General features: G+C 34.1%; 1 protein-coding gene across 1 annotated transcript; it reads left to right on the top strand.

Moving 5' to 3' along the window:
* Positions 1-6,235: 6,235 nt before the first annotated feature.
* rnf41 (ring finger protein 41) lies at positions 6,236-15,447 on the top strand. The gene is made up of 7 exons (XM_005798911.3): positions 6,236-6,344; positions 8,263-8,368; positions 9,526-9,635; positions 11,851-12,122; positions 12,213-12,348; positions 13,855-13,958; positions 14,035-15,447. Exons 3-7 carry the CDS (start codon positions 9,546-9,548, stop codon positions 14,387-14,389), a joined length of 957 nt encoding a protein of 318 aa, XP_005798968.1. The 5' UTR covers positions 6,236-6,344; positions 8,263-8,368; positions 9,526-9,545; the 3' UTR covers positions 14,390-15,447.
* The last annotated feature ends 2,526 nt before the right edge of the window (positions 15,448-17,973 follow it).

Genomic DNA, 17,973 nt, shown 5'->3' with positions numbered 1-17,973 from the left:
CTGGGCGGTTTAATATATTTTACAGCAGGGGTGTCAAACTCGTTTTCATTTTGGGCCATATCAAAAATCTGAATGCTCTTAAAGGGCCGGTTACGCCAGAATATATTGATAAAACCCATTAAACTCTTAAAATATTAATAAACAGCTGCTTGTTTCTGCATTCAATAAGTGTTTCTTAAAATTAAATTATATTTAACATCTTTCCACACTGATCAGTCTCTCCAGGATTTTGTGAATGTTTTTTGTAATTTTTGCTTTAAAAATTACAGATTTTATGGTGCTGGTTTAGAAATGTTTGCAAGGAACTTTTACAATACTTGCGCTAATGTATGATAAGAAAAGTGACATTTTACTACTTGCTGTATCGATCACACCCTATAGCTTGACATCAAGTAAAGGTGAGGCAGCACTGACATAAACCCAATGTTTTTGTATTAATTTTGAGAAACATTTGCAGTAAAATCAGAAAAAATATTGATTTTGTGTGAATTTTGCTTATTTGTGAACAACTGGAGGAACCTCTTGATGTAATTTGCAGTATAGAGGACCCCATAAAAGCTGCAGAGGGCCAGATTTGGCCCACGGGCCTTCTGTATGACACATTGTTTTACAAAATTTGAAGTTTAAATTTTTGAAAAACCTGGATTTTTTTTTTCACTTGCTATCTTGTTTGACAAATATAGCAAACAAGATAGTCTTCTATTTATTTATTTCAACGTTAAGATGGAATATTATAGCCGGACCATTATTTTTTGTTTTATTGCGAGAAAGCAGTCCCGGTTTTAGGAGAACTCGGTAATACTTTTATGAAAACTGAACGTGAAAAATAACTAAAACTTATGATGGGGAATGTTGAGCATCTTGTGAAGTTTTATAAATAAGAAAATACTTAATCTTTTAACACATTAGTGTCAAATTAACTCTTTATCAGTAGAGTGTATTTTTGAAAGAATCAAATGAATTGATCTGGTCACATCAGAAGCTTTTTCCTCATTAAAATTACTTAATTTTAAGGCGTTATGGTAAAATTGCATCTTTTTTGTGCTAATATTATGGCAATATTCTTGTAATGAAATACAAATTCTTACGTAAGGGATGACTGAAATAAACTGAACAGAAAAAACAAGAATTTAATATGGAGTAAATTAACTTTATTATTGTTTTCAGCGTTCCTCCTCCTGTTGAATCGTTCCCTCACTCTCTACATGGAGTACTTTCTTTTTTCTCTACATCTTCGCTGCAGTTCCTCTCCTTCCTGTCTGCCTTCTGTCTCGCAATAGTGCGAGAAAATTTGTGCCGCTTGTTAAAGATGCTGCGCCTTCTGTTGTGCAATTTATCTCAGAGGATTTCAGATTTAGTTGTAATTTTTAACATTTTTTGATTAAACTATAATAACCCTAACCTTCCTTGTGTTTACAAACTAGACGACAACCCAACAAATATATCGTTTGAAATTTAAAATGTTTCATGACAGCATCCTTTCTAGAGAGATTAGAGAGATTTCCACATCTCCAAAAATGCCAATATTGTAAATTTTAAATGATTTATTTGTTGCAGTACAGTGTAAATTACATCTATTTCATGGTAATTGTATAGTTCCCCATTATTTAAACCATTTTAATTATAAATCTGATTCAAATTATTTTTTTCTTTCCTATTAAATTGTCACTTATACATAAAAAAACAGGAGTTAATCTATTTCATTAGATCAACCTTATTTATACCAGAGACACAGAATATGGGTTTATTTTTTTAAATATATTTATTAATTTAATATAACTTATCTAAACTAAGTAGGAAAAATAATCTATTAAGTCTAAGATCTGTTGGACTTTTCAGACTTTTCCTCAGTGGTGAATCAAAATAAATTGAATTGAATAGAAATGAAATTACACAGCTTTTAGGCTTTGCATATTGAACTAAAACATCTAGAATAATATATAAATATTTCTTCTAATCATTGACATATTTTGTTAAAATATATATTTAATAATATTTTTTGCCAAATCCCATTTATATCTTTTTATCAAAAATGCTTTAACAGGATAAACATTGTAAATAATTTTATAAGAAATTTCTCTTCCTTTATTGTTTATTAAGTATTTTTTTAGGAGTAACCAAGTCCACTTCCAATTTATATTTTCAAAAATGCTGGACCAATAAAATATACAAGCTGGTGAAAAAAACAACATCTCATAGTAGAATATTTTTTAACATTTTGTTGGTTGTTTTCTTACTTAAAAAAAGGGGCAATAATAATCAACATAAATGGAGTTTGGATCAAAATTTGGCATTGAGTGAATTGGATCTGGAGGTAAAGATGATAAAAGCTTTAATGACACCACAGCATATTCAGGAAATTGGAAAAGTAATATTCCCCTATCAAACCATTTTCTATAAAGGATTCTCTTATTTTTTGTATTTAATGTCTTCATTATTCCAGATATAGTATTTATGGGGGGAAAATTGTGTTTGTACAAAAGTGACCAGCTGAAGAGCATTTGTTTATGAAACGTAGATGGTTTTAGGGGTTTTCTGGGTATACTGTAATTGCATCTAAGAAGAAAGGGTGATCCTCCAATTTTGTCAAAGTTGTAAATGGGAATAGCATTCCATATAGAGTTTGGGTTTTTTAGAAGATTTTTTAAATATTTAATTTTGAATGAATTGTTTAAAGATGTGAAGTCAAGGGCTTCAGTTCCACCTTTTTCAACTTTACTCATTAGAATATTTTTTTTGATTTTAACTGAAAGAATTTGCATGGCCAGAATGAAAAGATATGGGGAGACTGGATACCCTGGTCTGAGACCTCTGTCCCCCTTGTTATACTGTGATGTCACAAGGTGACATCACGATGTCACAAGGTGACATCACAATATAACTCCAAAGGCAGAATTCTGACATCACCAGCGATTATATAAGCGCCTCACATCATCTACTTTCATCACAGCCGTTTAGCAGCCGTTGTTGACACGTTTCTCTCGAGAATTTATTTAGCAGTTCACAGTAAGATTTTAAACTTTGTTTGGTGCACATTTCATTTGGAGATTTACATCAAACTTAACGTGAAATCTTGACAGAGTTTCTAGAGAACCAATTTTAACTTAGACCCTGAAACAAACAAAGGATACAATGGAGTCCAACCAACCAAGAATCGAAGACGTTGCATCTGACAACATTGTTGAAAGGGAATTACAGCCACCCAATCCGCTCAAGCAAAAGAAGAAGAAGGTGCCATTTGCAGTCTGGTTGGAGCAGCAAGAGCTTAAGGTTTCCGCTGAAAATACCGAACCGCAGGACGTTTCACTTATAACTGAAAATGAATCGATCGCCAAAGCGATGGAGACACTGGATCAGAAAGACAAGAAGCCCAAGGACAACATCCAGGCAGACAATTCAATTGAGGTTCCTGATGATCAGACTGCAGAAAATGTTCAAAGAGGCTGTTTAAATGAAATTCAACATCTGTCCCACTCTTCTGACAAGACAAGTCAAACAAACTGTTCGTGTCTTGCCAAATTTAAGGAGACTGAATTGAAATATAAAGAAATGCAGAAATACCTAATGACACAGCTTGATGAGATGTTCGATACGAATAAAAAACTAAGTGCTAAACTTAGACAGCAGCAAGAGCTGGTGAGGAAACTACTGTCAGAGAGCAGACAAAGCAAGGATTCAATGGTTTCTGCTCAAATTCAGAGAGATTACCAAGAAATCCCAAAGAAGAAAACATTAAATTATCAATCTGCTTCGGTACAAACAGAGATGGATGGACAGGAAACCAGATATCCATTAAAACCAGTCAGTCGAACAATTTCAACTCAAACAGAGATGGATGTGCTGGAAACCAGAGGTAACTTGAAACCGTCGGACAACAAAATGGAGAAATACTTAATGAAACAGCTTGATGAGATGTTTGATACGAATAAGAAACTAAGTGCTAAACTTAGACAACAGCAAGAGCTGGCGAGGAAAGGACTCTCAGAGAGCAGACAGAGCAAGAGGTCAATGGTTTCTGTTCAGACTCAGACAGATTGGCAAGAAATCCCAAAGCAGAAAACAGCAAATTATCAATCTGCTTCAACACAAACTGAGATGGATCTACAGGAAACCAGCTACCCAGTAAAACCAGTCAGTCAAACTATTTCAACACAAACTGAGATGGATCTACAGGAATCCAGTTATGAATTAAAACCAGTCAGTCAAAGTATTTCGACACAAACTGAGATCTCTTTAGTGCTACAAGAACAGCCCTCTGAAACACAACTGAATGGGCATCAGGATCAGCAGACCAAGATATTCCAGAGATCTACAGGTAAGAACAGGACAGAGTCAGCAATGAAAGCTGCCTGTGAGCTGGAGATCCCCAATAATGAAAACGGTGAACAACAGGAAGTTTCTATACTAGGAACAGTTGTGGATCATATAGCCTCCATTAAAACTTACATTCATATGATTGAAACTGAGATCGCTAAAGTAGAGCAGATCGATGAAAAAGAAACTGTCTCTGAAACCCAACTAAGTGGGGACCAGAAACCATCAAAGAAATCTAAGTGCAAGAACAAAAGAAAGGCAGCAATGAAAGCTGCCTGTGAGCCGGAGACCCTCAACAATATTAAAGTTTCTGTGGAAGACACTGAAGAAGATGAAGTTTCAATACCGGAAAACTTCTTTTCTGAAATATTCGGTGATGAGACAGCCTCCATCATACCTGAGATTCATAGAAATGAAACGGTGATTGGTGAATTACAGCAGGCGAATGAAGACAAAATGGTGACAGAAATACAACAGAATGGGGATCAGCCAGATGATAAAAGACCATTGACTAAATCAAAATGTAAGAAAAAGAGAAAGACGGCAAAGAAAGCTAAACTGGAAACCATTGTAAATAAAATAGAGACAGATCAAAACTTGATCCACAGCACTGATTTAGAAACACTAGAGATCCCACAGACAGCTTCTGAGCAACTAGAGACAAAATCTTGCAAAGTCTCAGAAGATGTAACAGGTAGGGTTCCTGTAGTTTCCACAGAAGGGGAGAGTGGCCTTGTAGAAAAACAGAAAACATCGCCTCCACAGATGAATGTTACATTTAACAAAGATGGGATCCAAACTACACCTGAGGAATCAGAGACTCAAGCAGCTGGAGAGTCAGCTGAGCAGAACAACGTCTGTGAACCAGAAGAGAGCCCCATGAAAAAGATTTCTCTGTGGAGGCGAATCAAAAAGGCTCTAACTCCATCATGTCTGCGCCAGTTCAAAGACAGAAGTAACGTCCATCCAGCGTAGACATCAATTTATGTCTCCAGTATCTTAGATTTAAAAGGGGGGTGGGGCCATGTGTGGGTTGGCTGGTTGGCGCTAATTGGAAAAAGAGCTACTGTTGTTGTTAATTGGACATTTTAATATGAAAAAGCCAGGACTGCACGGTGGGAAACGTCTCCCTGTGTAGCTGTGGGTTCACTCCGGGTGCTCCGGTTTCCCCCACGTTCAACATCAGTACTCATGTTCATTCATTGTAAGATTTTTATTTCTAATTCTAAACAGACAATAAGACAACCACATTTATTAATTAAAGGGAGATTTGGACAAAGAAAATGTAAACAACATGGAACAAAAAGAGCCTTTTAGATGTGTAAACCTATACAAATTGGAAAAAATTTAGAAAATTATTTATCTTTCTGTGCAAGATTTATATATCTATATCTAAATTTAATTATATATATAGATATATCTATCTGTCTATATCTATATGTAAATCTGTCTGTCTCTCTATAAATGTATATAAATCTATATGTAGATATCTATATATATATATAGATATCCACATATGGATATCAATCAATCTATCTATATATACTGTATATGTACGTCTTCCTCTGTACATGTATGGATATACAGTACAGACCAAAAGTTTGGACACACAGTTGTGTGTGTACATACCAAAAGCTGTGTCCAAACTTTTGGTATGTACTGTATATATATATATATATATATATATATATATATATATATATATATATATATATATATATATATGTGTGTGTGATAATCTATCTATCTATCTATCTATCTATCTATCTATCTATCTATCTATCTATCTATCTATCTATCTATCTATCTATCTATCTATCTATCTATCTATCTATCTATCTATCTATCTATCTATCTATCTATCATTTTAACAGAAACGAGGTACCTAACTACGTCATCACGTTTCCGTCTGTCTGCGTGAACTCTAAAGTGTATGATGTAGCAGGACGTGGCTAGCAAGGAGCTAGTGGCGGCACGACGTCCGAAACAGTCAAAACTCCTGACAAGAATTAGATTTACTTCATGTCAGAGTAAGTATATCGATCGTTTTATAGATTACCTATAACATCATTGACTGTAAACAGCTGTTTTTTTGTGTATTCTTTCCAAACTGAGCTCAGGTTGCTTAGCTCTAAAGCTAATATCGTATTTGCTAGTAAGGCTAGCTAGTTAGCAGACGTTCAAATTCACATCGTGACAACCAAGCTTTGCTGGTGCCTCACCTCAAGCATTTTTAAAGGTTTTTTTTCCCACCCAGTCGCGAGTTTAAGGCATTATAAACCTCTGTTATATCGGATTTAGTGTTAAAAGCAAATTACTAGCCACGTAGTTAACACGAGCCTCGAGCCTTAGCTGAACTTGTGCAAGGCATGCTGAGGAAGAAGGTGGGAAAATATCTTTAAACGGCTTCTTTTTAAACTGGGTCAGTCCGCAGCAAACTGGGACAGCACAGACAGATGTTGGGGATGTGTGTCCCTGAGGAGATGCGGATAATTTACCGCTGGTTCAAGAGTGTTGTGTGAAAATGACAACGTTTCCATTGCACGGGTTTTCTTTTTTATTGTGCAAAGTTCTGACTTACGCTGTTCAATAGTTTACCTTTAAAAGTAGCTTTTTTGTGTGTTATACGTTAAAATGCTTAAACAGTTTAAAAAACTACATATACATTTTTCCAGAATACATAATTTATTTTCTCTCTTTCCTTCCTGGTCAAGATATTTAAGTTTTAGACAAAAACAACAAGTGTACATTTTAAAACAGAAGTTTTATTTATGTGAGTGAAGAAATCTATCCAGACTAGGTTTGCCAGATTTTTAAAATTTAATCGCCCCTTTAGTTAATCGTAATTATTTGTGATAATTAAATTTTCACAAGCCACACCCCTGCATAATCTTTGCAATAAGGAAAAATCTTCAATAGAACCAGTTTGACAACATGAAACAGACGAATGCTCTCAAGAAGCAACAAATCATGTGTACAACCAACAAAGTTATTGTAAGCTGTTACAAACCAGTTCGCTCTTCAGCGAAAACCTCTGCCAAATGGAGAAAACATTTATCACTCTTTCCAGTAGTGTCTGGCATACCAAAATTACACCAAAGAGGGAATTAGAGGAAGCCCCCAAATGACACCCAGAGCTCTGCAGCTCAGTTGAGTTTCATTATTCAACGCTGAACAAGAGGCTGGGAAAAGATGGAGACTTTTAATGCAAAAACAACTGCATAGAACAAGCAAAATAAATGTCTGTCCATCGTCTGCTGACAAATAATATTGTAAATTGGCATACGACCAACTACTCCTGTCGGAATAATCAATAAATCAATTAATTGCATGGTAAATTAAAACAAGGTCACTAATTTCCATTTTTCCTCTCTTTCTACGAAAAACTGGATGACAGAAGTTTTCAGTCTGGTATTTTGGTCTCAACTAGCCATTTTTTGAAGGACTTTTTTTTCTTACAGAGGCTTCTTAGTTCGTTTGTTTTATTTGTTTGTTAATTTATTTTCAATATTTAATATGTCTGCCAGATTTACCGTAAATGTTAATTAGAATCTATAGTTTACTGATCTTTGAGAATGTGTTCTTGCATTATTACGCCATTACCTTTTATATTACTTGAAAATAGTCTCAAAACAACAATATTATCTTTTATCACAACAATTTCTGGGACAATATATGGTTCAGAAAGAATTGGTATTGTGACAGGCCTACAACCAATGAGGTAATTCACATTAATATCATAACCACTGTAAGACAGAATGGTACTCTTTGCCACTAATTGGTTTGTTTGATAGCTGCCTTTCCTTAAATAAAGGAAATTCTTCTTTTAAAATTTATACGTCCAAAATATGTCTACAAGTCACAGTATTATTATTATTTTGTCTGATGCTAGAAATGAGAAACATTTGACACAAAAACTAAATAAATAAAAGTTTTTTGTATTTACAGGCATCGTATGTGTGATTTTCAGAAGATAAATCGCTTTTGCCAGATGTGAGACATCGGCAAAAGATCAAGAGCTGAATGGAAACATTTGAGGCCTTTCGTGTGTGAGGTTGGTACCAGTTCATCCTTAAATAGAACTAGTTCCAAATTCAGTTCACTCAGGTGAAAATGAATCAAGTCATGTTCATAGATGTTGATAAATATATGAATAACCACCTAAACATTTTTGGATAATATCGGTTCCAATAAAATACATTATAAATTTGAGTCTTTTTTTAATTTATCCTAAATAAAAGTCAATAATAAATATATTATTGACTACAAGACAATAGATATTATAATATTGTATGTAAAGATTACTTTACATTTTACATACAGTATGTAAAGATTAATTTGAAGTTGTAATTGATTATTCTGTTGATTATTTTGACCATTAATCGGATTAAAAGAAATGACACATTTTGCATATTTTTCATTTATCCACTTGAATCTTTTTTACACAGTATTTGGGAAACATTAAAATATGTAAATAATTCAGTTGCTTTTTCTGAATAAGAAAACTTTTATTGTCTAAAATGCAATAACATTCCTTTAATGAACATTTGATCATTTGTAGCAAAGGTTTCAACTGTAGCTAAAAAAAAAAAATTGATGAAAATGATTTTTGTTTTTGGATTAGTAGACAACAAAATGTGCTTAATAAGACATTTAAATTTTTCTTTACAGAATTTGAACTAGGTGATATATATATATATATATATATATATATATATATATAAATAAATCCTTTGCAAAGTTTTTGACTTAATTATGGCTCTGACTGTTATTCTTTCGTCAAACAGCCTTTTTTGAGTTTATATACTCCAGTTAATAATTAATCAGTTTCTACATTAGTTGGCGATTATTTCAATAATGAATTAATTACGTTTAATGTAGTTAATTGATTAATTTGATTAATAATTTTAGCACTAATTAGCATCTTTGCTCATAATGATGTGATTATCATGACTTGCAGCTTTAATCACCTGAAGGTTATTTGGCACAAGTGATGGTTAAAAAACACTGGAAATGAGATGAAGTCTAAAATCTGCTGTTAAATCAAATAAGATTAGTTGGTTGGTAACTTGTTTCATTTGACATAACATTATATGCTCATCAGCAGGGGATTTTAAAGCCTGATTCTACAGATTTAATAGAGATAAATGATACTGATGTTATTAAAGTTGCCTAAAACACATTTTTTCTGTTTGTGTTGTTGTTTTTTAGGAGGTTGTGGGTTGTGTACCATGGGGTACGACGTTACGAGGTTCCAGGGTGAGGTGGATGAAGACCTGTTGTGTCCCATATGCAGTGGAGTACTAGAGGAACCAGTGCAGGTACGTCGTTATTTCAGAGGTTAACCATCTCAAAATATTCAGACAGAGAATCATGTGGGTAAAAGATAAAACTTCTTTTTGTTTTAGGTGAGTTAGGAAAACCAGAATTATTTCTTTTTGCTCTTTCACTGCTTTAAAATTGTGTTTTTATCCATATTGAGATTAATGCTTTGGGAAGCCCAGATGATGATGTCATTGCTTTAATCTTCTGTTAATTTACAATAAATAAATGAAGTAAATAGAGACGCATGTTGACCTAAAATAAACTGCATATTTGTGACATACTGGGAAAATCAAAAGATTTCAGGCAAAATATCTGAAATAAATTACTTGTAAGGTTGATCCTTGGCGTCAAGGTGCTTAAATTTGCTCAAACATTTATACAGAAATATAAAAACCACTTCAATGTGCAACTGTTGCATCTTTTTTCCAGAATAGTTGTTTTTGTAATAAATGAACCAGTTATTAGAAGCTCTTTGTTTTTATTGCATCTGAACATTTTCAGTAGCACATTTTTTGCTTAATCAGCTTCATGTTTCTTTTTGCTGCTGCAGAAAGAGAAACATCAGCTCAGCTGCAGCACAAAGATATTTTGTAGCATCAACTAGTAGAAATGTTACAAATAGAGCAGCTCCTTTAAGCAATGGGAACCTGTATTTGTGCTGCTTCTTTTTTCAGCAGGCTCTCATTCAGATTATATAAAGTTAAATCTACGCTTTTTTCTAAAAAAAAAAAAAAATTCCAGGAAAATACAACCATTTATGCCCTTGTGTGAGATTGTATTTTGCATCTAATCTATACAGTCCTTCATTTTAGACATTAGAATTACAGTAGATAATAGTCTTCCTGAGTTAAAATATTCGTATTGTTATTTCTAAATTAATTTCAACTTGTTTTCTTTACATTATTTGAGGTCTGAAAGCACTGTATCTTTTTCATTATTTTGACCATTTCTCATTTTCTGCTAATAAATACAACAATCTTTGCTTGGAAATTCAGAGACATGTTGTCAGTAGTTCATAGAATAAAAGAACAATGTTCATTTTACTCAAACATATTCCTGTAAAGAGTAAAATCAGAGAAACTGATCATTTTAAGTCGTCTCTTAATTTTTTTCCAGAGCTGTGTATCGTTTAGTTCTGAAACTGGAAGCTTCTGGAAAATCTGCTGATGACCGAAAACCTCCCACAAACATACAAAAACACATTTTCCTCAAATAAACCTTTATCCCATGAAGAAAAACTAATATTAAGTATCTTAATCAATAAGCAAATATATCTACAATGATTACAATAAAAATATCAATAAAGATAGTTAAATTTACGTTTTGATTACGTCACAGACACAAAGGTTGGTTTGCTGTAAAGAGATATTTCTCACAGAGAAGAAAACAGCTATTATTTTCACAGATGGATGTTAATTTAACACAGGAATATTCTGCACTATAAAAACTATATTTACAGGAATTGATTGTTTAAGGCACAATCACCAGAGTTGGTGGGCAGTAACTACTTATATTTACTTGAGTAACCTTTTGAAGAAAAAACAAACTTTTACTTTGCATTTCTTATTTTTACTTGAGTAATTTTATCGCTACTCTTACTTGAGTAAAATTTCTGAATACTCGACCCACTGTGAGTGACTGCACTGAATGGAAAACAAACCCAAAAATTCACACAGACACACACCTGCAGTTTTTGTTAAAGCTTCATAAGGTTTGGAAATTTATGTTTTGTTTTTTTTGCTTGATTTTGTGTTTGTAATTATATCATTATATGAATTATTTCTATTTTGGCCTTTAAAATACAAAAAAAATGTATATTTTGGTTTACCTGAGGTTTTTTAAATAATTACTAACTTGATGTTTTGATCAGTTACTCAGTACTTGAGTAAATGTTTTTCACCAAATAATTTTTTCACTTTTTACTTTTGATTAAAAATACGGAGAAGTAGTGATATTCTTACTCGAGTACAATTTTTGGATACTTCACCATCTCTGACACTTAATTTCAGGCACTGAAGACATTTGACTGAAAACCAAAATAGTAAAGAACATGAAGAAATTATCTAAAAAATAAGAATTATTCAAGTATTTAGCAAATGCGGAAAAATATTGGTAATCCTAACTAAGCATAATAAAGAAATATATTTAGTTTCAGCTGTATTTCTTAATCTAATAAAACATATTTTTTCTGCTCTCTGTTTTTCCGTTCAGGCTCCACACTGTGAACATGCCTTCTGCAACGCCTGCATAACCCAGTGGTTTGCCCAGCAACAGATTTGTCCCGTGGACCGCACAGTAGTGACACTCGCCCACCTGCGGCCCGTGCCCCGCATCATGCGCAACATGCTGTCCAAACTCCAGATCAACTGTGACAACGCCAGCTTCGGCTGCACGGCGACGCTGCGGCTGGACCAGCTGCAGTCGCACCTCAAGGACTGCGAGCACAACCCGAAAAGGCCGGTCAACTGCGAGGAGGGATGTGGGTAGGTGGCTTCAACTGGGCAAAAACATAAATGAATAAAAATGTTCTGCTGTTAGTTTGTTGACTGTTGAATAATCTGCTGTTATTGAAGGCTTGAAATGCCCAAGGATGAGGTGCCCAACCATAACTGCATCAAACATTTACGGAGCGTCGTGCAGCAGCAGCAAACCAAGATTTCTGAGCTGGAGAAAACTGTGGCTGAGCATAAACACCAGCTGGGGGAACAAGTGAGAGACTTTTACTGACAATTTAGAAAACCTTTACACACAGAGTCTAATCTAATGCCTTTAGATTAGACTCTGCCTTAATATTCAATTTTTTATCTATTGCTCTTCCCCATCACTTTCCACTGACCCTACCTCTAGAGTAAATATATCTGACTGAGAGTATTGGAGAAAAACGAAAAGGCATATTATTACCTGAAGAAAGTCAGAAAATTACTAGAAAACAAAAAGAGCAAAGCTTTGATATTTATCAGGATCTGATCTACGATTCCTTCTTTTAAACACAGTTCTGAAAAAATAAAGAGCCACTGAACCTCATGGTTATTCCATCAAATATTGATTTCTGCACTCTTCCTGATTTTTGTTGTTTCCAGATTAATATCAACTTGTTTTCTTTTCATCGTTTTTGTCATTTTGACCGTTTCTCATTTTCTGCTAATAAATACAAAAATCTTTGCTTGGAATTTCAGTGACATGTTGTCAGTAGTTCATAGAATAAAAGAACAACGTTCATTTTACTCAAACATATATTTATAAAGAGTAAAATTAGAGAAAATGATCATTTTAAGTTGACTCTTAATATTTTCCAGAGCTGTACATGCAGTAGTTTGCATAATTATTTCAAAGTCCTGCAGTTGATAATAATTTGCTTCTGATGTGTTAAAAGATGAAGTTTGTTCTGCTTGTAAAACTGAACAAGATGCTCAGCATTTCTCACTTTAATTTTTTATTTTTTTGAGTTTTAATTATCATAAAACTACTAATTTATTCTACTAATATTGTGACTTTATTCAGTAATATTATGAATTTATTCTTGTATTATTATATAAAAATATGATAATATTTTTGTATTGTTAACACTTTATTCTCCCTATATTACAACATTATCCAGGTATTATTATGACTATTTGCTCAGATTTTGACTTAACTGTAATAGGACTTTATTCTCATAATATTATAATTTGTTTTTATCACATTATGGCATCATTCTTGTATTACGACCTTTTTCTTTCATTATTGCTTCTTTTTTCTTGCCATCTTATGACTTTTTTTCTTGTATTTTTATGACTTTATCCTCATATCACTGTTTTATTCTCATGTTCTAACTTTATTCTTTTATTGACTCTTTGTCTCTCATTATTACGTCTTTTTTTCTTGCTGTATTGACATTTTTTCCTTGTATTACAATGGCTTTATTCTCATAGTTATCTTTTTGTCTTAGCCTGACTCTTAATACTGTTTTTGTCTGAGTGAAATTTAGATTTTTGTAAAGTATTTATTGTCTTCAGTTTGTGAAAATTTGGAGATTTTTGTTAGGTTAAACTGTAGAGTTTTAATCAGGTTTTTAAGTGGATTTGATTGGAACAAAATGTAGTTGGAAAAAAAAACATGTTAGAAATTAAATCTTGTGATTTTTCTTTTTTTTTTTTTGTTGAAGTCTGTTGAGTTTAGATTTTTCAGTCTGTAATTGAGTTGCGGTTTTCTTTTTTCTTTTTTTTTCCTGTCCAGAAACGAGACATTCAGCTGCTAAAAGCGTACATGAGAGCAATCCGCAGCGCAAACCCAAACCTCCAAAACCTCGAAGAGAGCATAGAGTACAACGAGATCCTGGAGTGAGTAAAACTCCCGTTTTTCTTCCCAGTCGATGATCGTTAGCCGTTTCTGAGCTCGACTCCGTCTCGTTTCCAGGTGGGTGAACTCCATGCAGCCGGCCAGAGTCACCCGCTGGGGCGGCATGATCTCCACGCCGGACGCCGTTCTCCAGGCCGTCATCAAGCGCTCGCTCATCGACAGCGGCTGCCCGCTGTCCATCGTCAACGACCTGATCGAGAACGCCCACGAGCGGAACTGGCCGCAGGGTCTGGCCACGCTGGAGACGCGGCAGATGAACAGGCGCTACTACGAGAACTACGTGGCCAAGCGCATTCCCGGCAAGCAGGCGGTGGTGGTGATGGCCTGCGAGAACCAGCACATGGGCGAGGATATGATCCTGGAGCCCGGCCTGGTCATGATCTTTGCGCACGGAGTGGAGGAGATCTTATAACCCACCCAGAGACACGGGGAAGTTTTGCTTTCACTCATCAGAGTGGTAGAGAGGTTTGGGGTTTTTTAATCCTCTTTAAAGTGAAACCTACAAAAGAAAATCTGGCTTATTTAAAACTAAATCTTAGGCTCACTCCTAAGTTTGATACTTATGCCTTAAAGTAAGGACAAATACTTTATAAACCTGGCAAATATAAACATAATCTGATGTCTAAGATGAAAGGTGATGTTTACAAGGTTTATATCTAGTGCATTATATGATCTGATTGTTCTGCTACTAATATAGTAATAAGCTTAAACCCCCATTTAATGCCCTCGCTTGTACAAATGCTTGTAAATACAAATGCTATATTGAATTCTAACAGTAATACTCACCACTGTATTTAGGTTGTGATTTTGCTTTATTCCGTTTCCTGTGAATATTTCACAAAACGTCTTGCGTTCCGCTTTAGATTGTTCAGACCTTCTGTGCCATTTGTTTTATTTATTGTTGCCTTTTTTTGTTTCTTCTTTTGCAAACATGATTGAAGATGTTACCATTTAATGTATGGGTAACTGCCTTTTGGTGAATTTGAAGTTTGTTGCTGGAAGTTTAAAGGAAAAAACAAGTTATCTTTGTTTTCTCTGTTGTACATATGCTGTGCGTGTCGGGTCCAGTTCAGGTGTTTAATTTGCAGCTCAACATTTGAAACATCACTCAGTGCTATAATTTGGGAAATTAAAATAGTTCACTTCTTTTTTTTGTTGTTTTTTTAGGTGATTTATTTTCAGAAAGAATTGTGAAAATCGAGGTTTTTACAGTTTTAGTGACGCACTACAGCAAAACACAGTCTTGGAGATTGTATAGATATTTGTGGAGTCACAATAATGCTTTACTATCAGTCACTGCTGTAGTGAGAGGAACAAAACTTCAGATGAAGATGATGTTAAAGCTCTTACAGGCAGACTGTGCCCTTCGCTTTCTTCCTTGTTCATGTTTTTTTATTTTCTCTGTAATGTACGGTGTTGTACAGACGAGTAATAAAACCTTAAACCATGTTTTTATTATTTAAATCACAATCTTAAAGGACCTGTATCTCATAAAGTCAACTTTTTTTTAGCTTTAAATCACATTGTAATGTTTCTTGACCAAAAACATACCAGGGTTGTTGTTTTTATTCATTCATGCATGTTTGAGAAATCCTGTGGTCTCCATAGCAACCATTCAGCTGTTCAAAACATTTGATGGGACCGTGATTCCCCCACTCAGCTCCTTCAGACTAGCCAGCAGCAATTAGCAAACACCTGCTGAGCTCATTATATGTGCTACTTTTTGCAACGCTGGTAAAAACTTTAAAAGGGTTAATGGAGGAGCCATTTTGTGATGACTTCTTGTTTTAAAAAGAGCAGGAGTTTCTTGAAGAGACAGAGGTCAAATTTCAAAATGTTAAATTGCAAAGTCGCATTTCTTTTAAGTCATATTTTAGTCAAGTTTATTTGTGAGGCCAGTTCAAACAGCTTTACACAATAAAAACGCAAACATGTTGTGAAAACCAGTGACAGACATTGCTTTTTGTCTTTGTTAAAATATATTATGTTGGTAATTTTGTAAAGTCCCAAATATATATATATATACAGTACAGACCAAAAGTTTGGACACACCTTCTAATTCAATGGGTTTTCTTTATTTTCATGACTATTTATAAGGCAAGAAATCCCACTTATTAACCTGACAGAGCAGGTTGACCTATGAAGTGAAAACCATTTCAGGTGACGACCTCTTGAAGCTCATCAAGAAAATGCAGAGTGTGTGCAAATCAGTAATCACAGCAAAAGGTTGCTACTTTGAAGAAACTAGAATATAAGGGGCATTTTCAGTTGTTTTACACTTTTTTGTTTAGTGCAAATTTCCACATGTGTTATTCATAGTTTTGATGCCTTCAGTGTGAATCTACAATGTCAATAGTCATGAAAATAAGGGAAACTCTTTGAATTAAAAGGTGTGTCCAAACTTTTGGTCTGTACTGTATATTTATTTAATTTATCCAACATTTTTAAAACAGGAGGTAAAATAGTTAACTTGATTGCAGATGTAATTGTTACTCAAAGTAGCATCACTTAAAAATATGTTTACTCAAGTAAAAGTAAAAAGTAGCAGTCCAAAAACATTACTCAAGAGAGAAAAGTATTTAGTAAAAATACTACTCAAGTACTCAAGTATCATTTAATATTTAAAAATTATGTTGTCAGACAGACCAAAATATAACAATATGTGGACATTTTGGCATTTTAAAGATCAAAATGACAATAATTCATATAAGTAACATAAAATAACAAAATCAGATTTTTTTTTTCCCCAAATCAGTTTCTTTTAATATAAAACTTATGAAACTTTACCAAAAATTGCAAGTGTTTTTGGTAAATTTTTGGTTAAATCATGTTTGTTTTTTAATTTGTGGGTAGAAAATCCAGAAATTTTACTCAAATAAGAATAGTAATACTAAATAATAACATTACTCAAGTAAAAATGGAAAAGTACAGCATAGTAAAATACTCCTGAAAGTATTGTTTTTAAAAATGTACTCAAGTAAATGTAACTAATTATTTCCCAACTCTGTTATCAAATGATTCTGTGGCCTGAAAACACCACGCAGTACCGACTTCCACCACGGCGTGTCCTCAGAGAGCTGTTAAATCCCGAAGAGGAAGTCAGACGAAAACAAAGATTTGAGTCAGTAGACTATGAGGGCGTTAAGGAGCAGAGGCAGTGGGAAGTTAAGTGCTGCTGGTTTGGATTATAAAGCCGAAGAGGAAAGTTTCCCCGCTGAACCCAGACAGAGAGGCCTGACCTCACTCATCCTCCTCTTCGTCGTCTCTCCCACATGATTCTGTGTCTGTTATCCTCTCCCGCCAGCCTCGTCCTCATTGTGGAGCCTAATCCCTCACTATTGTGATCACTGGAATGAGAAATCATGTGCTTCACCAAATACAGTGGCTCAGTTATTATTCTCTGCCAACAGCATTTGCTAGCATGGCGTTCAGCTCTCGTGTTGCAAGAGAAAATGCCTTAAATACTGAAAAATATGCGAACTATTCCAGCTGTTCGCAATAAAACAAGCAAGAAACAATTTAAATTTCTCAATATATTCCAGTGGTTTTCCAAATCAATTGCAAAATATTGCTTTGACTGTGATTTAAAAATTATTCCCTTTGTGTGTCATCTGAAGCTTATTATGAGAAGGGGCGGTCCAAGCAGGTTCGGTGCCCTGGGCAAACAACGTTCAGGGGCCCCCTGTGCCTACTTTTTCAACCAATCATGACATTTAAATTCAATGGTGTATCAGAGCCATTGTAGATGGGGGGGGGGGAGTGAATTTCAGTCAAAATACTCAGACATTTTCTAGAAAAACAAGGAAATATCTGTGCTTTCTCCAAAGAAAAAAGTGCAATTTTCTAGAAAAAACTTAAAAATATATATTTTTGTTTAAAAAGTCGAACCTTTTCTAAAAAAAAAAGAAAAAATGTCAAATTTTGAGATTAATCTCAGAAATCTTCTAGAAAAATCTTTGAAATTTCAAAGTTTGAAAAGTTGCAAACATGCTAGTA

Source organism: Xiphophorus maculatus, chromosome 1, assembly GCF_002775205.1.
Source record: "Xiphophorus maculatus strain JP 163 A chromosome 1, X_maculatus-5.0-male, whole genome shotgun sequence".
Lineage (NCBI taxonomy): Eukaryota > Metazoa > Chordata > Actinopteri > Cyprinodontiformes > Poeciliidae > Xiphophorus > Xiphophorus maculatus.
Note: the sequence above shows the minus strand (reverse complement) of the source record. Positions and strands in the feature narration are given on the sequence as shown.